Here is an 18,636-nt window from a genome sequence, read left to right on the forward strand (position 1 = left end):
TTCACTATAACTCAACATAACTCATAATAAATCTCAGAGCTGACTTTCTAAAATTTCCGCTTTGTGACATGGTGAGAACAAACAGGAAATCAGAGGTCCTGGCCCAGCCATTAATTCACAATATGCTCTTACAAAAATCACTTTACCTCTCTAAATTTTCTCATCTATAAAACAAAGAGATTTTACGAAATCATCTCAAGATATTTCCAGTTCTAGACCCTTACATGTCCAAATTAATATCCTGGAGATATGGGGAGATATAGATTTATAAAATTATTGATATATATATAATTTATAAATACACTAATATACATATAAAAGGTGGCATATTCACTAATATTATATACATCTTACATATGCATAATTTATAAATACACCTATATTAATATAAAGTTTAAGATATAAAGAATGATAAAAGTAAAATTCTGAAATGAGTAAATACCCATCAGATCCAAAAATCAATCTTAATTTTAAAAAGAAAAAAAACAAAATTAAAACAAAACAAAACAAAAATTAAATTAAAATTAGCCTTAGAGTGTTCACTAGACGGAACAGATGATTAGATAGATGCATGGATAGACAATGGAGGGAGGCATATGAGAGGGATGGAGAAAAAAGGACAAGAATTGGGTCTTCCTTATGTGTCTCCCTATTCCTTAAAAAGTCAGGATCAGAGAGATAATCATCTTAAATCCTCTCATTTTAAGACCTTTGTGATCTTCACTCTGTTTGCCTTCTAGTCTGCAGTTGAATAAGAATTAATACCTTTGATTTAGTCAAGATTTTATCTTTCGTTCCTTCTCTATAGGATGTCTCAAATAAGATAAAATATTGTGAATATATTATAGCATGTTTAAGTTATAAAATAATACATCTAAATGTAACCTATTAATATAGAAAGAAAAGCTTCCTCTATATCTCAATTTTCTGTTACTCAGAAAAAAATCAAATCACCTTACCTGATATTGATACCTTGTTTGTATATTTTACATGCATCAGAAGGCAGAATTCGGGAAAGTAAAGGCACTGTATTTTTTAAAAGAAAAGATAAAAAATAACTACCTAAAGTTCTGAGATATTACAAATTTCTTAATTAGAAAAAGAGTAACTTAAACATTTTATTAATTTTAATAATTTCCTTTAAAATAGTATTTTTCCACTTAAAAATGATATCTAAAGCAATTCTGAGCAACTTTAAATATCTACTATTTAACTGTAATTGCTATATAGTTCACCACTCTGCCCACCCACCCACAAACACACACATGAATAGCAGAGTCAATAGAGTGCCACTCTTGGGTACATACTGTAGTACATTATTATAGAGGAAAAAAGTGCCTTATGACAACTAAACCATCCTGAATGGGTAACCCGATGAACCTGGATCCTTTCTGATCCTTTAAATATAACCTCATTAAATAGCAGGAAAGTAATGCGTATTAAAAAAAAACATTTTTAGAGCTAATAGTCTAATTTGAGTTTGAATTCCAAATATGTGACCTTGGTTAAACTCACTCTACCTCAGTTTCAAAATCTGTGAAATGGAATCACACCATTTACCTACAGATTTCTACATCCAGTGTTGTCCACATTCATAACACAAGCATATTCTGAAATTTTTTATGATTTATTATCTGCTATGTTTTGGGAAATACAAGTTATTCTACTGATGAATAAATCTGCATACAGGCTACAAAAAGCTACCACATACAAAAGAAGAAAAAGAAAAAATGTGAAGCCCAAAATACTTGAAATCAAGATCACATCACATATACATATGTATATAAGAATGTGTGTGTGTATAAGATATACTACATGCATATTTTACAAAACTCAGTGTTATAAAAAGGAGTGATAAGTCAACCTTGATTAGAAAGAAACAAAAACTTCAGAGAAATTAAAGGCTAGTTTTTTAGTTAACTTTTTAAAAAGCATCAATATTCCCTAATTAACATAAAAGGTATATTAATATATCAATGTCTTTTTTAAATTCTTAGAGGTCATATAATCCAAAATGATTTTCAGCATTAAAGACAGTTTTCTAGACATTTTATTGTACAAAAATAAGAAAAGTTACTGCCCAAAGGGAATATCAACTAACAGTTACCCTAGTCAAAAAATATAAGAAGTCATTTTCTTTTTTTTTAAATTATTTTCAGAGGTAGAATTCAGTCCATTTATCAGCTGCATATATACAATGCTCATTACATCAAGTGCCTTCCCTAATGCCCATCACCGAATTATCCCTTCCCCATACCCAACTCCCCTCCAGCAACCCTCAATTTCTTTCCTAGAGTTCACTATCTCTTATAATTTGCCTCCCTCTCAATTTTCATCTTATTTTTCCTTCCCTTCCCCTATGTTCATCTGTTTTGTTTCTTAAATTCCACATATGAGTGAAATCATACAGTATTTGTCTTTCCATCCACGTCGTTGAAGATGCCAAGGTTTCATTCTTTCTGATGGCTCAGTAACTATTATCTGATAAAAATTTTTCCTTATATGAAACAACAGAAGTTGAGAACAGCAGTAACAGCATTTATCTTATATAAATGATCAAAGCACTTCTTTAATGCTCTTTAATCAAGATCTAGTTTTCCTGTCCTTAAGTATTTAGTAGAGCATGAAAAAGATAATTAAAAGACAGCACTCTAATTTGTTAATTTAACTTAATTTATTGCATCTTTTGAAGTAGTATGGTAACCTGCAATAACAAAATTTAGAATTATATATCAATACTTATCAAAAATCAGACATGCAGGAAGAGAGAGATACAGAGATTGAGAAGCAAAAGCTAATAAAAAGGAAAAAAGGAGTATCATAGACAAAAAAAAAAGCTTTCTTCTAGATTTTAATACATTCCAAAAATGGAGCAATTTGCATTTTCCCAATTCTGTGATGATTTTTTTCCTCCCTCATATAAACTGAACAATCAGGTTCTCTATATCTTAAGTTATCTCAGGATAATCTGAGAGTTTAACACACCACTACAAAAGTAGCATAATTCCCTGAACTGAAAAAAGAAGAGTCTCTATATTTTAATTTTGGTTTTGCTGTCATTTACACCTTGATCTTAAGAACAGTTTCTAAACCTAAAGTTTTCCATCCACAATACACAAATAATAGTCTCAAATACAGAATGGATATTCTGTAGATTATGAGATAAAGAAACTTTAAAAGACTATTAGTTTTTCTGTTTGAATGTGCTATATACACAAAGCTAAATTTGAAGTCGTGATTATTATGATATTATAAATTAATGCTTTCACAGTAAGGATATAAAGGGCTTCCTTCAAAAACATAGTTTCATTTCATCCACATCAAAACAAAAGCTTGCAATAATTGGGGCAGTTATTATCCCCATTTAAAAAGGAAGACACTGAGGCTCAGGAAAGATATCTGATTTGCCACATCATATAGGAGCCAGTACTTTTAATTCCAATTTAAAGCTTTTCTGTATCTAAAAACCTAAGCTGGAATAGTTTCGTTTACTTGCTATTAACCAAGTCTGAGGCTATTTTCAGCCAAGCACTAAATATAACACTATGAGAAAGAATGTGCATGCTCCACTACCTCTAATTAAACCTAATCCTGGGTCTCAGTATTTCCTAACTTCCCCTTATTTCTGGGTTGCCCTTTAATTTTTTAATATCAGGGTCATTTTTTAAACAAAGTGTCATGTTTATTTAGCATTTTATGTTTGCAAAGGGAATTTATAAATTCTTCCTTCTTTTTTTTATTTTTGAAGTAGGCTCCAATGCCCATCATGGGACTTAAACTCACAACCCTGAGATCAAGAGTCGTATGTTCTACCGACTGAGCCAGCCAGGTTTCCCAGTATTAGGGGTTTTGACAATGGAAAGAAACATGCCTAACTCTAGAAAAAAGCTTACTAATCAAATCCAACAACAGGGATTATCCTGTGTTTTTTTAATCCAAAGTGTCTAAATTAAATCTAGTCAATGAGCTTAGTTTTTAGAATAACACATGGCATCTACCATTAGGTGCTAGTAGTTTTGACATGAAATCAGTAAAATCCTTTATCAAGAATGAAACAGATGTGCTAACTTTTCTGCATCAAAGTCAAGTTCCCAAAGAAGCAATATTTTCAACAAATACCACGTGGTTATGTCATGAATTTGATTATGCAACATTTATAATGTTTATAACTACAGATATATGTACAATTTCAGCTGTGATTACATCCATTTTTGTTTCTTCATATAATTGAAATGTTACTTTTAAAATACTTTAAAACATTTGCTCAGCAAGATAAATTGACTATTTTAGAATTTAAACCACTAACAATTTCTTGAGAATCAGTTAGAGCCAATATACTCAAGGGACGACCTTGAATATAAGATTGCCAAGCAGGCCTGGGGTTTTTACAGATGGAAAAAAAGAAAAATAGGTAAAAAAAATAGTATTAGGCTTTACACCAATCTGACTTGGAGTTTTTTTATTTTACAAAGATATCACAAACCTCTTTTTCTCTCAGTGTTCTAAAACACCTGGACTCAATGATATATAAAGCATAAAGGCAAGGTAGGCCTACAGAGTAAAAAAATCATGTGTGATTTTGATGGAGCCAAAACTAACCTAACAAGCTAGTGTTGTAACAATGTTGGAAAAAACTGATTACATTAGAAATCAAAACTTTACATTTGAGATTAAACACACTACAAAAATCTTATTCGTTCATGCTATACATTATTATGTAATTGTTAAAATAAAGTACTTCCTCATGAACTAATATGGAAAGATGCCCATGATACATTATGCAAAAATGACAAACTGCATGATGATATAATGGCATGAACCCATTAAAAAATAATTCTGAGGATATATACACATATACGTATCTGTGTGTATATACACGCATAACACTTGTATAAACTTTGAAAAGGGTTTGAAAGCATCCACATGAACAGTAACAGTGATTTTTATAGTTGTCAATATCTGATTAGTTTGATGATTATTTTGGGGATAAATATCACTGAGCATTCAAATATCTTTATATCACAGAAATTAATTCAGATGCTTTAAAAAACGCATGTAAGCTCATCATATCCAAGCCTATATATAGACTACATTGTTTTTAAGTCTTCAAAAAAAATCCAAATTTAGTTGTTTTAGTAGTTGCTTAATTAGTAAAGGTAACTAGGATCAAACTCCTATCTAGACATGAAGGTTTTCTCCCTAAATGGACTGAGGTTTAAAATAGGGAGCAGGGAAACTTACCTTGTTGAGATAAATCATTAAATGACTGCAAAATATCTAGGGATTAAGGTTTTATAAATAATTGAAACAGTGTGCAACCAAACAGTATGTTAAGAAGTAGCTATATAGTATATAATAAAAGTGGCAAAAATGATTGAAAGATGACAAAATATGCAAAATCAAATAATGTTAACTGAATTCTTGTCATTCAGGGATCTAAGTATTATATTTGAACCTCCTTAAATTCAGTAATCTAATAACCCTATAATTATTCTCTTCCCTTTGAGAATTCCTTGTATTTATTACAATATTCAAGCCTTCATTTTGCTAAAAAAAAATAATTTTCAATCTTAAAAATAAGACTTTTGAAAGTACTAATTAGGTTGGCTTTATTACCATTACATTCAATGTGATGAAATATATTTAATTTTCCTTACAGCAAGTATCAAATTTGCTAACATTTCAATATAATAGCTATTTTTGACTGGCATTTGTGCATGTGTACATATTTTACAGTAAAACATAGCACACTCTTACCCCAGCTTTGAAAATCCCAGTGAAGTTCCAGATAAAAGTCACCTAGCTGAGAAACAAAATACAAATTACTGAATGCACCTTAGTTTAACAGCTCTTATATCTGTTGAATATTTTGCTTTTTAAAAAAAATCTATTATCACTAAAAGTCTATAGACAAGAAAAAGTAGTTTCAATTTTTGGAACGGGAGGGAAAAAATACGGTTAAATTACTTAAAATAAAACATTACAACAGCACACATTATTATACTTATCTACAAAGGAAAATATGCACCAACTGTAGATTTTACAAAGCTATTTTAACCACATTGAAACATACCTGAAACTGACAGGCATTTAAACTGGTATCAATAAATAGTTCATTTCTCAGCATAACCAAAATAACAATAATAATTATAACTGTAAAAATACCTAATAACTTTAGGTGTGTTATAAAATTTAACTTCCAAAATGACTATTTGTGAAGCCTCATAATGGACTAAGAAAATGACACTCTGAAATAGAAACTTTTTTCTATAAAGTGTTAACAAATCTGAAATATGAAATTGCATCATAAGAGATGTAAGTTTGTATTTCACAAATTAGAAGCTAGACAGCAAAGCCTATAACTGTTAAGGAAACTACTGTGATCAAATATTCTAAAAAAAAACTTTATCTCTTGAGATATAAAACCAAAAAAGCATACTTCAGAGGAGACACAGTTAACATGACAGGTATAGGTCTATGTTCCACAGTTCTTTCAAACATCAAAAATACACTGGACAAAAATAAGAGAAAACAAAGCTCTCTTCCTTTCTGTGTCAGCACACCCAGCTCTTACCACCATGATGTAGGACAGACAAAAAGAGTTTTGTTATATAAAAAAAATGCTGTTCCTGGAGCAGATAGTGGCTTCAGCTCTTAGGGAATCTTCCAATCCAAAGTACAAAGGAAAAGTATTGCCTTTAGTTACGATCTACCTCCTTTTCTCTTAGAGCTCTTATCTTATTGATTGAAAACAGTAATTCTTTATCTGCTTTCCTAGTTCAAAGTAAATGGTGCTTCCATAGGACTAAATTTATCTATTATAATCAGGGTATTTTGTTTTATCATTATTGCTTAATTCAAACAGGATTTTTACCATTTCTCGACTTAATAATCAAGCGATTAGACTACACTTAAAAAATGCTAAAATTAACGAGTCAGGAAACGACAGATGTTGGTGAGGATGCAAAGAAAGGGGAACCCTCCTACACTGTTGGTGGGAATGCAAACTGGTGCAGCCACTCTGGAAAACAGTATGGAGGTTCCTCAAAAAGTTGAACATAGAGCCACCGTACGACCCAGCAATTGTACTACTGGGTATTTACCCCAAAGATACAAATGTAGTGATCTGAAGGGGGTACGTGCACCCCAATATTTATAGCTGCAATGTCCACAACAGCCAAACTATGGAAAGAGCCAATATGTCCATCAACAGACGAATGGATAAAGAAGATGTGGCATATATATATATATATATATATATATATATATATATATATATACACAGCGGAATATTATGCAGCCATCAAAAAAAAATCTTGCCATTTGTAACGATGTGGATGGAACTAGAGGGTATTATGCTAAGCGAAATAAGTCAATCAGAGAAAGACATGTATCATGTGATCTCACTAATATGAGGAATTCTTAATCTCAGGAAACAAACTGAGGGTTGCTGGAGTGGTAGGGGGTGGGAGGGATGGGGTGACTGGGTGATAGACATTGGGGAGGGTATGTGCTATGGTGAGGGCTGTGAATTGTGTAAGACTGATGAATCACAGACCTGTACCTCTGAAACAAAACATTGTATGTTAAAAAAAAAAAAAAAAAAGAAGATAGTAGGAAGGGAAAAATGAAGGAGGGAAAATTGGAGGGGCAGACGAACCATGGGAGACTATGCACTCTGAGAAACAAACTGAGGGTTCTAGAGGGGAGGGTGATGGGGGGATGGGTTAGCCTGGTGATGGATATTAAAGAGGGCATGTACTGAATGGAGCACTGGGTGTTATACGCAAACAGTGAATCATGGCACACTACATCAAAAACTACTGATGTAATGTATGGTGATTAACATAACATAATAAAATAAAATTTAAAAAAAAGAATAAGATGATTAGAAATAAGATTACATACTTTTTGAAATATTTATTGTCTGACAAATTGGTTTGTTATTACAGGGGACCAAAAAATAATATCTGGGCACACTGAAATAACCCCACAAACTTTTAAGGTATTATTTTAACATTAACATTAACAAGTAAAATGAAAAAAAAAATGCTTAAAAGTAAACTTATAATTACTCTTTAGGTACAAGACTGGCAAAGAGATAAGGCCTACCTCTTTTAGGGCTTTTAATAATCGAGGTCGTTTTTCTTCAACACTTTCCCTGGATTGCTGCTTAAGCTTCCTTAAAAGAGCCATAACTGAAGTTTAAATTAAAAAAAAAAAATTTAATAAATTTCACCATGCTAGATTGTCAATTATAGCTCAATTTAAAAAATTTATACAAAAAAACCCCTTTTTTGCCATGTTAGAAAACACCACTAGTTTATTATACAAAGACATATATCGATATAAACATTATAAATAAGTTAATAAGTTTAATAAAACTGTTATGAACTCCAAGGAAAATTGAGAAGAGATATCTCAACATGAACTTATATTCACACTAGTTTTCCAAGTTTTTAATTATCAGTGAGGATGTACCTGAGTGAGCCAAGATTAACCAATCTCAGTCAGATGATTCAATGTCCTGTTGTAACACTGATCTAAAAGATCTCAAAGACAGATCTCAAAAATCCCATTGGATATTACTTTTATAAAAATGTAATTATTTGTAATTGTTACTGGGTGTATCTGTTCTTTTCTCCCTCTCAAAGACCACCACATAGCAGAAAAAATACAAAAACAAATCCTCTTTTACCCATGAAAAGAACTTCTGAATCTAATAAAATCCGAAGCCCTCCATAGTGCTTTCTCAATATTCAGACTGAGATTTAGACATATTGCCTAAGTGCAAACCACAGCTTTACTAATTACTAGCTACATGTAAATGGACAAGTTACTTAATTTCCCTAAATTTGTTTCTTTTTTTCATTTGTCAGGTAAAAATAAAGTAAAATCTATATGGAATTTCTGTAAAGACTCAATATAAATTGCTTACTACTGTGCCTGCAATTAATATAATTTTTACCTATTAGAATAAAGGTCTAAAATTGACTACCAAAAATCAGTCCCTAACATTTATTGAAATAAGGGAAAATATTAGACTCAAATGAAATAAGCCCAACAAAAGATAAGAAGACAGAAAATATGCACTGGGGGAAAAATATGTACATCACTACATGCTGACTTCCTCCTAGTCCTGACATATTTTTCACATACATACATACTTATGTGTGTATGTATATATATATATATATATATATTCATATACATTAAAATACTAATACTATTATTTTTACTATTTTATAATATGCATTCTTATAAACTACTTAAAGCCTTATGTGGAATAAGAAGCAAAAGGTAAAAAAAGAAAAAGAAGACAGCAGTGAAAGCTTGGACCAGATCTGTTTTGTGTACAATGGCCAAATTAAGAAAAGCCCAGAGAATAAACTGAAAAACAGTGGAATCTATTCTTACTTTGAACCACAGTTCTAACCATAACCATAACTGTATCTCAAAAAGTAAAAAAATCAAAGAGCAAATTTAAATTACTCATGGTCTTCTGGAACAACAGAAGAGGCTGAGATGAGACCTAGAAGCCAAGGTGTGGGACCTCATCTCATCATACAGTCCTACAACTAGCTTTATGACCTAGGTCAATAGTTTCCAAATACAAGTCTACATTTCAGCGCCCAACTGTTCAAGTTCCCAGTGATATGCAGTAAAATGAAAAAATTGGGAACCAGGTTGGGGTTTCTTTTTTATTTGTAAATTATATACTTTTTTCAATTAAGGACTATTCTTTCTGGTATTTTGGTTTCAAAATGTCTTCTTTTAATGAAATGGTGTTCGCAGAAGAAAGTAATTAACTTTTTTAAAGTTTTTACGTGCTAAAATGAAACGTTAGCTACTCTACATCAATCCTCAAATACAATTTTTTTCTGGTCTGTGAAATCCAAATAGTCTGAGAACTAATGACCTGGATAATCATTAAAGTTCTTTCCAGATTCAAATTTACATGAATCTGGCTAACCTCATGTTTGTTATAACTTAACTTAATATCAAAGCTATATTACCCAAATGTAGTAGAATTCTTTTTATAATTCTTCTCCACTATACGCTCAAGTATTTTAATAAATCTTCCTTGCCTTCAAGGAAGGCAATTTGCCTTCAAATTCAAACAAACCTCTGTGAATGTAAGGAATGAAAAGATTTCAATTCATAAATAGAAAAGATATCTTAATGAAAAGCAGAAGTCATATTTTTCACCAGGTACATATACTGAAATTGAACACATGCAGTAAATAACAATTACATTAGAATGGCCAAACCTTATAAAAAGATAGTGACAAAGAGATTTACATTACATTAAAAAATGTCAACTCAAATTTTCTTACAGAAACAGAAACAAACATTCAGAATGCAATTATACAAAATCATCAATATGTTTTTGTGGAATCAGGATTTGTACTCCCATACTGTTAAGAAACACATAACAATGACTGATAATAAGGATAAAATTAGCTTTGCAGGATTTGGATGGTATTAGAATTCATACAAAGACTCAAATGAAGAACTCCAATAAACCACAACTTATTTAACTTTCTTTCTTTCTTTTCCCATACAAAGTACTTTTTTTTTAAAGATTTTATTTATTTATTTGACAGAGAGAGATAGCGAGAACAGGAACACAAGCAGAGGGAGTGGTAGAGGGAGAAGCAGGCTGCCCGCTGAGCAGGGAGCCCGATGTGGGGCTCAATCCCAGAACCCTGGGATCATGACCTGAGCCGAAGGCAGACGCTTAATGACTGAGCCACCCAGGCCCCCTGGAATCATGACCTGAGCTGAAGGCAGATACTTAACGACTGAGCCACCCAGGCGCCCAACAAAGTACTTTTTTTAAACTATTCAGTTAGTTGCGCCTAAAACCTTTGGAACTATCCCTCCTGCTCCAAGAATCACTTAAATCTGTATTTTCTGCCTTCCACTTCCTTCTATGCTTCAGAATAATTATTTCCCACTTTTTACTGAGATGGTTCTGTGGACATACCATAAATAATTCAAACTCAACAAATCTAACATCAAATTAATTAAATCCCAGACTGATACCTCTCTGATATTGACCTGGGCTGATGATCACTGTTCACCACGTAACCATCATAAGGCAGAAAAGCAACATAATCTTGAAATTTTATTAACTCTAAAGTGAAATAATTCTTTTTTTTTTTAAGGTTCATTTTTAGTAATCTCTACACACAACTTGGGGCTCGAACTAATGACCCTGAGATCAAGAGTTACATGCGTTTCCGACTAAGCCAACCAGGCTGACCCCACACCAAGTGAAATAATTCTAAATAGCCTCTGAAAAATATAGTATCATCTCACTGTTCTGTAGCACAAAAACATCAGCAGAAATCAGACCAAAAAATAAAAAGGTCACAGTTTTTGCTAATAATTTATAATATCAGATTATATTTTGCTAATTAGATAATATTTCAGTAATAATTGTATTAGATTATCTCTGATTTTTCAAATAATGTAATTTTCAGACCCATTTAATACCATTATAAATATATCCATATATTTCTAAATATGTAGCTTAAGAGTTGTTACATTTACTGTTCTTTAAGTTAGCAGTTAAATATTTCCATTTCATGTGATGGGAAATAATTTTTAAAAAGCACTGAATAATTATGGATATATAATGATACAATGATTGGCCATGGAATACTATTCAGAATGTGTATCTAAGACATCACTCTATAGAAGAAAATCACTTTAAAAGCAGATCTCAACTACTATGAGCCTCAATCTTTTACATTAAAATCCACTAACTGATTTTCCAAGAAAACTGTTTCTTGGCCTTCCCAATAGATTATAAGTTCCTAAAGAGCAGAGACCATGTCTTCATTCTCCACATCTTACTATACATACATGCTTTATAGTAAGAACTCAATAAATATTCACTGACTCTAAATAAAAGTTAAGTGAAAGCTACATAAGTCTCAATGTAAGTCAGAAACCCAGGAGTCCATCTGGTTTCCTCTCCATTCTGCTAATGGGTTAGAAACATCAGAGAAAGTTCCTTTAGACTGGTTGCTGCAACTTTTATTCTGTTTGTTAGATCTGTACATTTTTTTGTCTCTTCCCTGACATAATTCTAGGATTAGTATGGTTTCTTACCCTCAGAGTCTCTTGATTTTGCCCAAAAAGGACAACTGTCAATGAATAACTGTATTTGTGTGTGTCTGTGTGTGTGTATATATATATATATATGTATACACAAATATATATATATTTGTATATATATATGCAAATATATATATACAAATAAATATATACAAATAACTATATTTGTGTGTGTGTGTGTGTGTGTATATATACACACACACACACACACACAAATATATATATACACACACACTCATATAATTGTTAAATCATTGTAATTTTATCTCATTAAATCCTAAGCCCAATGTAACTTCACCACTAAAAGCTGCCCAAAATGTGCAGAAAGTCCACAAAGATGTAGTGTGTGTATTACATATAAAGCTAAAACATAAGAGCCCAAATTGCGGCATGAAATAGAACTAAATCCATGTAACATCCTAAGAGTGTTCAATCTTAATGCATTTCTTTAATAAAACTGCCCAATTTTTACTGTTCCTTCCACAAGTCGAGATTTAATTATTTTCAACCTCAAATTGTAAAAAGATATTACCAGAAAGATAATATTCTCATTCATCCAGATTTAAATTTTATAAAATTTTCAACTATTGAGATGTGCTTGACAAAAATAAAATCTGTATATGAAGTTGAAAAAAAAAAAAGAAAACTTAGGAATAGGAGGAGGGAAGGTAGAGTAACTGAACACTTTGTATACTGTGAGAAAACATGTGACTTTTTTTGAAATTCTGAAAGACAAAAACAAAGAGACTTGCTTCTCTCTTTCAGCAAAGCCTATTCCCACCAATTAAAGCAAAAAGATAATTGTTATAACACACTGTGATTATTTTCAGTTCCAATCAATGTTCCATATAATTAAGTAGCTGCCAGAAAGCACAATCAGGTCTCAGTGCTTTTTTTTTTTATGTTATGTTAATAACCATACATTACATCATTAGTTTTTGATGTAGTGTTCCATGATGCATTGTTTGCGTATAACATCCCATGCTCCATTCAGTACATGCCCTTTTTAATACCCAACACCAGGCTAACCCATTCCCCCACCCCCCTCCCCCAGTGCTTTTAAAAATCCTTCATATTGAATAAATAAAACAATGGAAGAATATCAGTAGAGCAGAATACTGTAAAAGAAAAAAAAATTACAAACAATATACTTTTAAACAAGATTCCTCAATTCTTTTTGTGTACTACCCAATATCTAAGTTCCTAAGTCATGAATAATTCACATATAAGTTTATAAATAACTACAAATATTTCATACTATGGAAAGTTACACTAAATGAAAATTATATCAAATACATTTTATATTTTTAGAGTTTATATGAAAAACAATAATTTATATTGCTTACTCATCTGTCTATCTCCATAGCTGATGGCTTCCGCCAGCGGGCTCCATCCCTGAGCATTTTTCACCTTTACTGGAGCATTGTGAGCCAAAAGTAAATGGGCACATTCTGAAACATAAAGTGGTAATAATATCAAACATCATGCAATTTTTAGAATCTCTAAATATAAAAATCATTTAGAAATTTAAGAAACCAATGTAATATAAATAGATCTATAATATAAACACTGTACCATAAAGAAAAATTTTTAAAAGCCCTATATATCTAAACAAGGTTATTTCAGTTCCTAAGATTCAAGAAGTATCCATTCTATTGCTTAAAAATAAATTGTGTCTCTCCAAAGAAGTACTATGTTCCTTAATAACTGTTCCTAAGAGTATTTTGAGAATATTTCCACCAATGCAGGATCCCCTCGAGTAATTTACATCAAAATTCTACTAATAAAACTCAAAAGAGGATTTGTATGTATGTAATATCAAATGGAAGGTTCCTAATTTATTTCAGAAAAAAAAATGTGCTTTAAAAAAGGACCAGTAATTTTTCCATAAACCCTTATTTTTCAAATGTTACAATTCTTTTACTTCAGGAAAACACCCAAAAGAGGAAAAAATCTGTTTATGATTCCAAGGACAAATCTGGACAGTCTTTCTGGTAATCAAAAGAAGTCTACGGTATAGACTCTTCTACAGGTTGAGGTTACTCTTCTTAAAAATTAGAAATAAAAAGTATATTAGTAGACAAAAAAAAATCAAAACTGAGGCTCATGGAAATTTAGGATGTTTAGCCATTCTAAATTTCCTCAATGAATGGTTCATTCAATCAATCATTCAGCAAATATTTACCAAGTGCCTATTATATGCCATTTCTAAGCACTAAGTCCTTGATATAAGCAGTGAGAAGAAAGACACATCTTGCTATCAGAGAGCTTACATCCTTTGTTAGAAGAAAATAAGTAAACTAATAAGTAAAAAAAAAAGATAATGATAAGTGCTTTGAAGGAAATAAGGGTGTTATGACAGTGTCACGTACTTGAGCACAGGTGGAAGAAGAATGTAATTCTAGTTATAGAAGGAGTAACTATACCAGCATATAGCACTAGGAATAACTATACTAAGTTTTATTAGAATAAAGTAAAATAAATATAGAAATTTCACAAAGGTGCTTAAGAAAGTCTACAGTAGTATATAACAATATAGGTATACAAGAGGGGCTCCTGGGTGGCTCAGTCGGTTAAGCGTCTAACTCCTGATTTCGTGAGATCAAGCCCTGCATAGGGCTCTGTGCTGGTGTGGTCTGCTTAAGATTCTCTCTCCCTCTGCCCTTCCCCCCAACCTTCTTTCCCTCTCCACCCCCCTAAAAAAAAGAGGGAAAGAGAATATATATATATATAAGAATGTATATTCTAGCAGTTTATAATAGCAAACATACTGGAAACTAAATGAATATCCATCATGGGAGAATGACTGACTAATAGAATGAATCTATACCACTCGAGTAATAGCCAGCCATTTTTTAAGAATAGTGTCATATCCAAAGGACATAGGAACCAAGCCGAATGGGCAGCTACTGGCCAAATTTGGGAAACTGAGCATCAAAAAGAATAATGATTAGTTATAACACATTAAAGTAAAAACAATCAATTACAGAAAAATGCCAGCTAATAAATGTAGAAGAAATGGTAGAATTTGAAAATCAGTATATTACAACACCAAAGTGATAACTGATTTAGGCAAATGTCCTCAATGAATGCTAAAGCCACTATGTAAAATGCTATGGTGCTGGAAAACAGGATATTCACATGATACCAAAGTAAGATCCCAAGATCACTTACTAATTATAAAGAGAAAAATGTTCCTCTCTAGTGAAGATAACTGGAGATCATCAGCCTAAACAAATGACTAAACGTGGTGGCATTAGTAGTGTCATAACTTGACACTACATGTTTCTAATGTGATGTAACATAAAGTTCATAACATCACCTATGCAGTATTCTTTCCAGAAATATTTAACTTGAATCAAATCAAGCCTTGATACCTAATTTTCAATTTGCAGAAAAGATACATGATAAGGAACAAGTTAAATTACATCATGAGAAAATAATCGGGCAAATCTGAGATGGGAGACATTCTACAAATTGATTGGGCACGCTATTCAAAAAGTGAAATACAAAGGAAGAAAAACAAGCAGGAAAACTTTTCTAGATTAAAATAAAGTGACATAACAACCAAATGCAATGAGTAAATCTTAACTGGTTCTTGATTCAATATAAAGCACAAATAAAAGAAATTTTTGGAACAACTGGAAAAATTAAAATATAATTAGATATTAGAGATTATAACAATATTATTAATTTTCTTAAGTGTGATAATGATAGGGCTGCCTGGGTGGCTCAGTCGGTTAAGCATCTGCCTTCAGTTCAGGTCATGATCCCAGGGTCCCGGATCGAGCCCCATGTTGGGCTCTCTGCTTAGCAGGGAGTCTGTTTCTCCCTCTCCCTCTCCCTCTGTCTGCCGCTCCGCCCTGCTTGTGCTCTCTCCCTCTCTCTGTCAAACAAATAAAATCTTTTTTAAAAAAAAGTGTGATAATGATATTGTGGTTATGAAAGAGACTGTCCTTATTCTTAGAGATGCAAGCTAAGGTATTTGGTGGTAAAATGTCATGATGTCTACAATGAACTTCCAAATGATACAGCAAAAATAATATATACAACACTAAGAGAAAAACAAAGCAAATATGATAAAATGTTAACAACTACTGAACCTAGGGAGAGAGTAACAGAATGTTCATTGTGATCATCAAATCATTCTCAATACCAAAGAACTTGACCTGAGGACTGACAGAACAAACTACACAACTAGAGGGAGAGAAAAGGCCACATCAAGGAAGGTGGGAAGGGCAGAGAAGTCGTTTGAGAGAGAAAAGGATCATGGATGCTTGGGAGGGAAGAGAGCCCTGGTTACAGAGAAAGGTGAGAGAGTGGAGCACACAGGGATAAGCACAAGGAGACTACTTTCCCAAAGCCATTGGCTGGGAAAATGAGAGGGGCTGATTCTCATGGGGTTTTGCACTCAGCAGGGCTCAAAGATGAGTTTTGGAGGTCCCTGACCTTGGCTGGCAGAGAGACCTGAGGGTACTGCCCTACTACTGGAGAGAAGGCGGGCAAGCAACCCCTGGGAAGACGGCACAATCTGAGGATCACCTAGGGCATGTGGGGGGAAACTTCACTCTTCCTGGAGCACATCTGTGACAGCACTGCCTCTCCGTGGACGAAGGAGCCCACGGGCACCATTTCATTCCCCCGCCCCTCAGTGTAAGTGCAGACGCACCTGCTGAGGGCAGCTAACTCGGACACTGGACAGTGGCTGTTTAGCCTGCTTTGCTCCAAATACCACACCCCTGAATGCTGGCACCACTGCCCTTCTAGGTCAAACCTGCATTGGTTCCAGGGCAGTAAAGACCCTTATGCAGAAGACCAGCACAGGTCCCCGCCACACCGGGTCCCTAAAGTTTGAAATTTTAAAAGTAACCAGGCCTGGGGGCACCTGGGTGGCTCAGGTGGTTAAGCATCCAACTCGTGGTTTCGGCTCAGGTCATGATCTCTGGGTCCTGAGATTGAGCCCTGCATCAGGTTTATACTCAGTGAGAGTTTCCTTGAGACTCTCTACCTCTCCATCCCCTCTGCCCCTCCCCACACTCATGTGTGCACACTCTCTAAATAAATAAATAAATAAATAAATAATAAAAATAAAATCTTAAAAGTAAGCAGGCTTGGCTGTGATAGAGCCCAAAGTGCATAGTGCTGCTCCAGGCAGGCAAGCAACCTGGAGACAGACAGTGTGAAAACAGGGATCTCAAAAATGCCTAGGACACATGAAGGTAAATTATTTGCTTTTTTGGAAGGGCTTCCCTGAGAGCAGCAGACATGGACTCCCCTCTCCGGGGACAAAGGAGTTGGCTGGAGCCATTTCCCTCCCCTGCCCCTCAGCAGAAACCAACTTCAGTAAACAGCACAGTGCCAAGATTGGCTGCCTAACCTGCTTACACCAGATCTTGCCCCACCACGCTCTGCTGGTGCTGCTTTTCTCAGGCAAGTGTGCCTAATGACCAGCACAGCAGGCCCCTCCCCACAGAAGGCCAGCACAAACCCACACACACACACCACGTCTACTGACCATAGAGTTCTGCAAAGCTTCAACTCTACTGGAAATAGCATCAGGTCTCATTTAACAAGCAGACCAGAGCATGCCCAGTTAAAACCTGCCACACTCTGGCCAAGGTCCAAACACTGTCCACTGCAGGCAAGGAGAGCCTCTCCAGAGGACTGACCTGAGGGAAAGGGCAGAGAAAACGCAGCAGCAGAGTGCAGGCAGCACACACCAGAGGCACTTCCTGAAGCACCAGACCCTGGACATTATATGACCTCTTCTTCATAAAGCCATTACTCACGGGAGCAGGAAACATAAAAGGATTTTCTAACACAACAGGAAAAGGTCACAGCCAGAGATCTAATCGAAACAAATATAAGTAATAGGCCTGATACAGAATTTAAAGCAACAATTATAAGAATACTCGCCGGGCTTGAGAAAAACATAGAAAACATCAGGAAGACCCTTACCACAGAAATAAAAAGAACTAAAAAACAATCAGGCAGAAAAGAAAAATGTAATATCTGAAATTCAAAAGTGACTGGATGTAATGATGACAAGGATGGAAGAAGCAGAGGAATGAATAAGTGAAACAGAAGACAGAATTATGGAAAATAGGGCACCTGGATGGCTCAGTTGGTTAAGCAACTGCTTTTAGGGTGCCTGGGCGGCTCAGTTGTTAAGCGTCTGCCTTCAGCTCAGGTCATGATCCCAGGGTCCTGGGATCGAGTCCCATATCGGGCTCCCTGCTCGGCGGGAAGCCTGCTTCTCCCTCTTCCACTCCCCCTACTTGTGTTCCTGCTCTCGTGCTCTCTCTCTCTGTCAAATAAATAAATAAAATCTTTAAAAAAAAAAAAGCATCTGCCTTTAGCTCAGGTCATGATCCCAGGGTCCTGAGATTGAGTCCCACATGGGGCTCTCTGCTCAGTGGGGAGTCTGCTCCTCCCACTCCCTATGCCCCTCCACTGGCTTGTGCTCTCTCTTGCTCACTCTCTCTCTCAAATAAATAAAATCTAAAA

At 34.0% G+C, this 18,636-nt stretch overlaps 1 protein-coding gene across 5 annotated transcripts in view; it reads right to left on the reverse strand.

Annotated features, from left to right (window-relative positions):
• ANKRD13C (ankyrin repeat domain 13C) overlaps positions 1–18,636 on the reverse strand; it is an 88,782-nt gene that overhangs the window by 40,132 nt on the left and 30,014 nt on the right. For 3 of the 5 annotated variants that reach the window (XM_027613647.1, XM_027613669.1, XM_027613640.1), the window contains exons 3-7: positions 13,476–13,580; positions 8,113–8,198; positions 5,758–5,803; positions 5,242–5,277; positions 960–1,026 (exon numbers count right to left, since the gene is read on the reverse strand). In XM_027613647.1, the coding sequence (XP_027469448.1) occupies positions 960–1,026; positions 5,242–5,277; positions 5,758–5,803; positions 8,113–8,198; positions 13,476–13,580 (340 nt within the window). The remainder of the gene's footprint in view (positions 1–959; positions 1,027–5,241; positions 5,278–5,757; positions 5,804–8,112; positions 8,199–13,475; positions 13,581–18,636) is intronic. The other 2 variants (XM_027613663.1, XM_027613655.1) reach the window with 1 other exon arrangement.

The sequence above is a fragment of the Zalophus californianus genome, chromosome 4 (genome assembly GCF_009762305.2).
Source record: "Zalophus californianus isolate mZalCal1 chromosome 4, mZalCal1.pri.v2, whole genome shotgun sequence".
NCBI lineage: Eukaryota > Metazoa > Chordata > Mammalia > Carnivora > Otariidae > Zalophus > Zalophus californianus.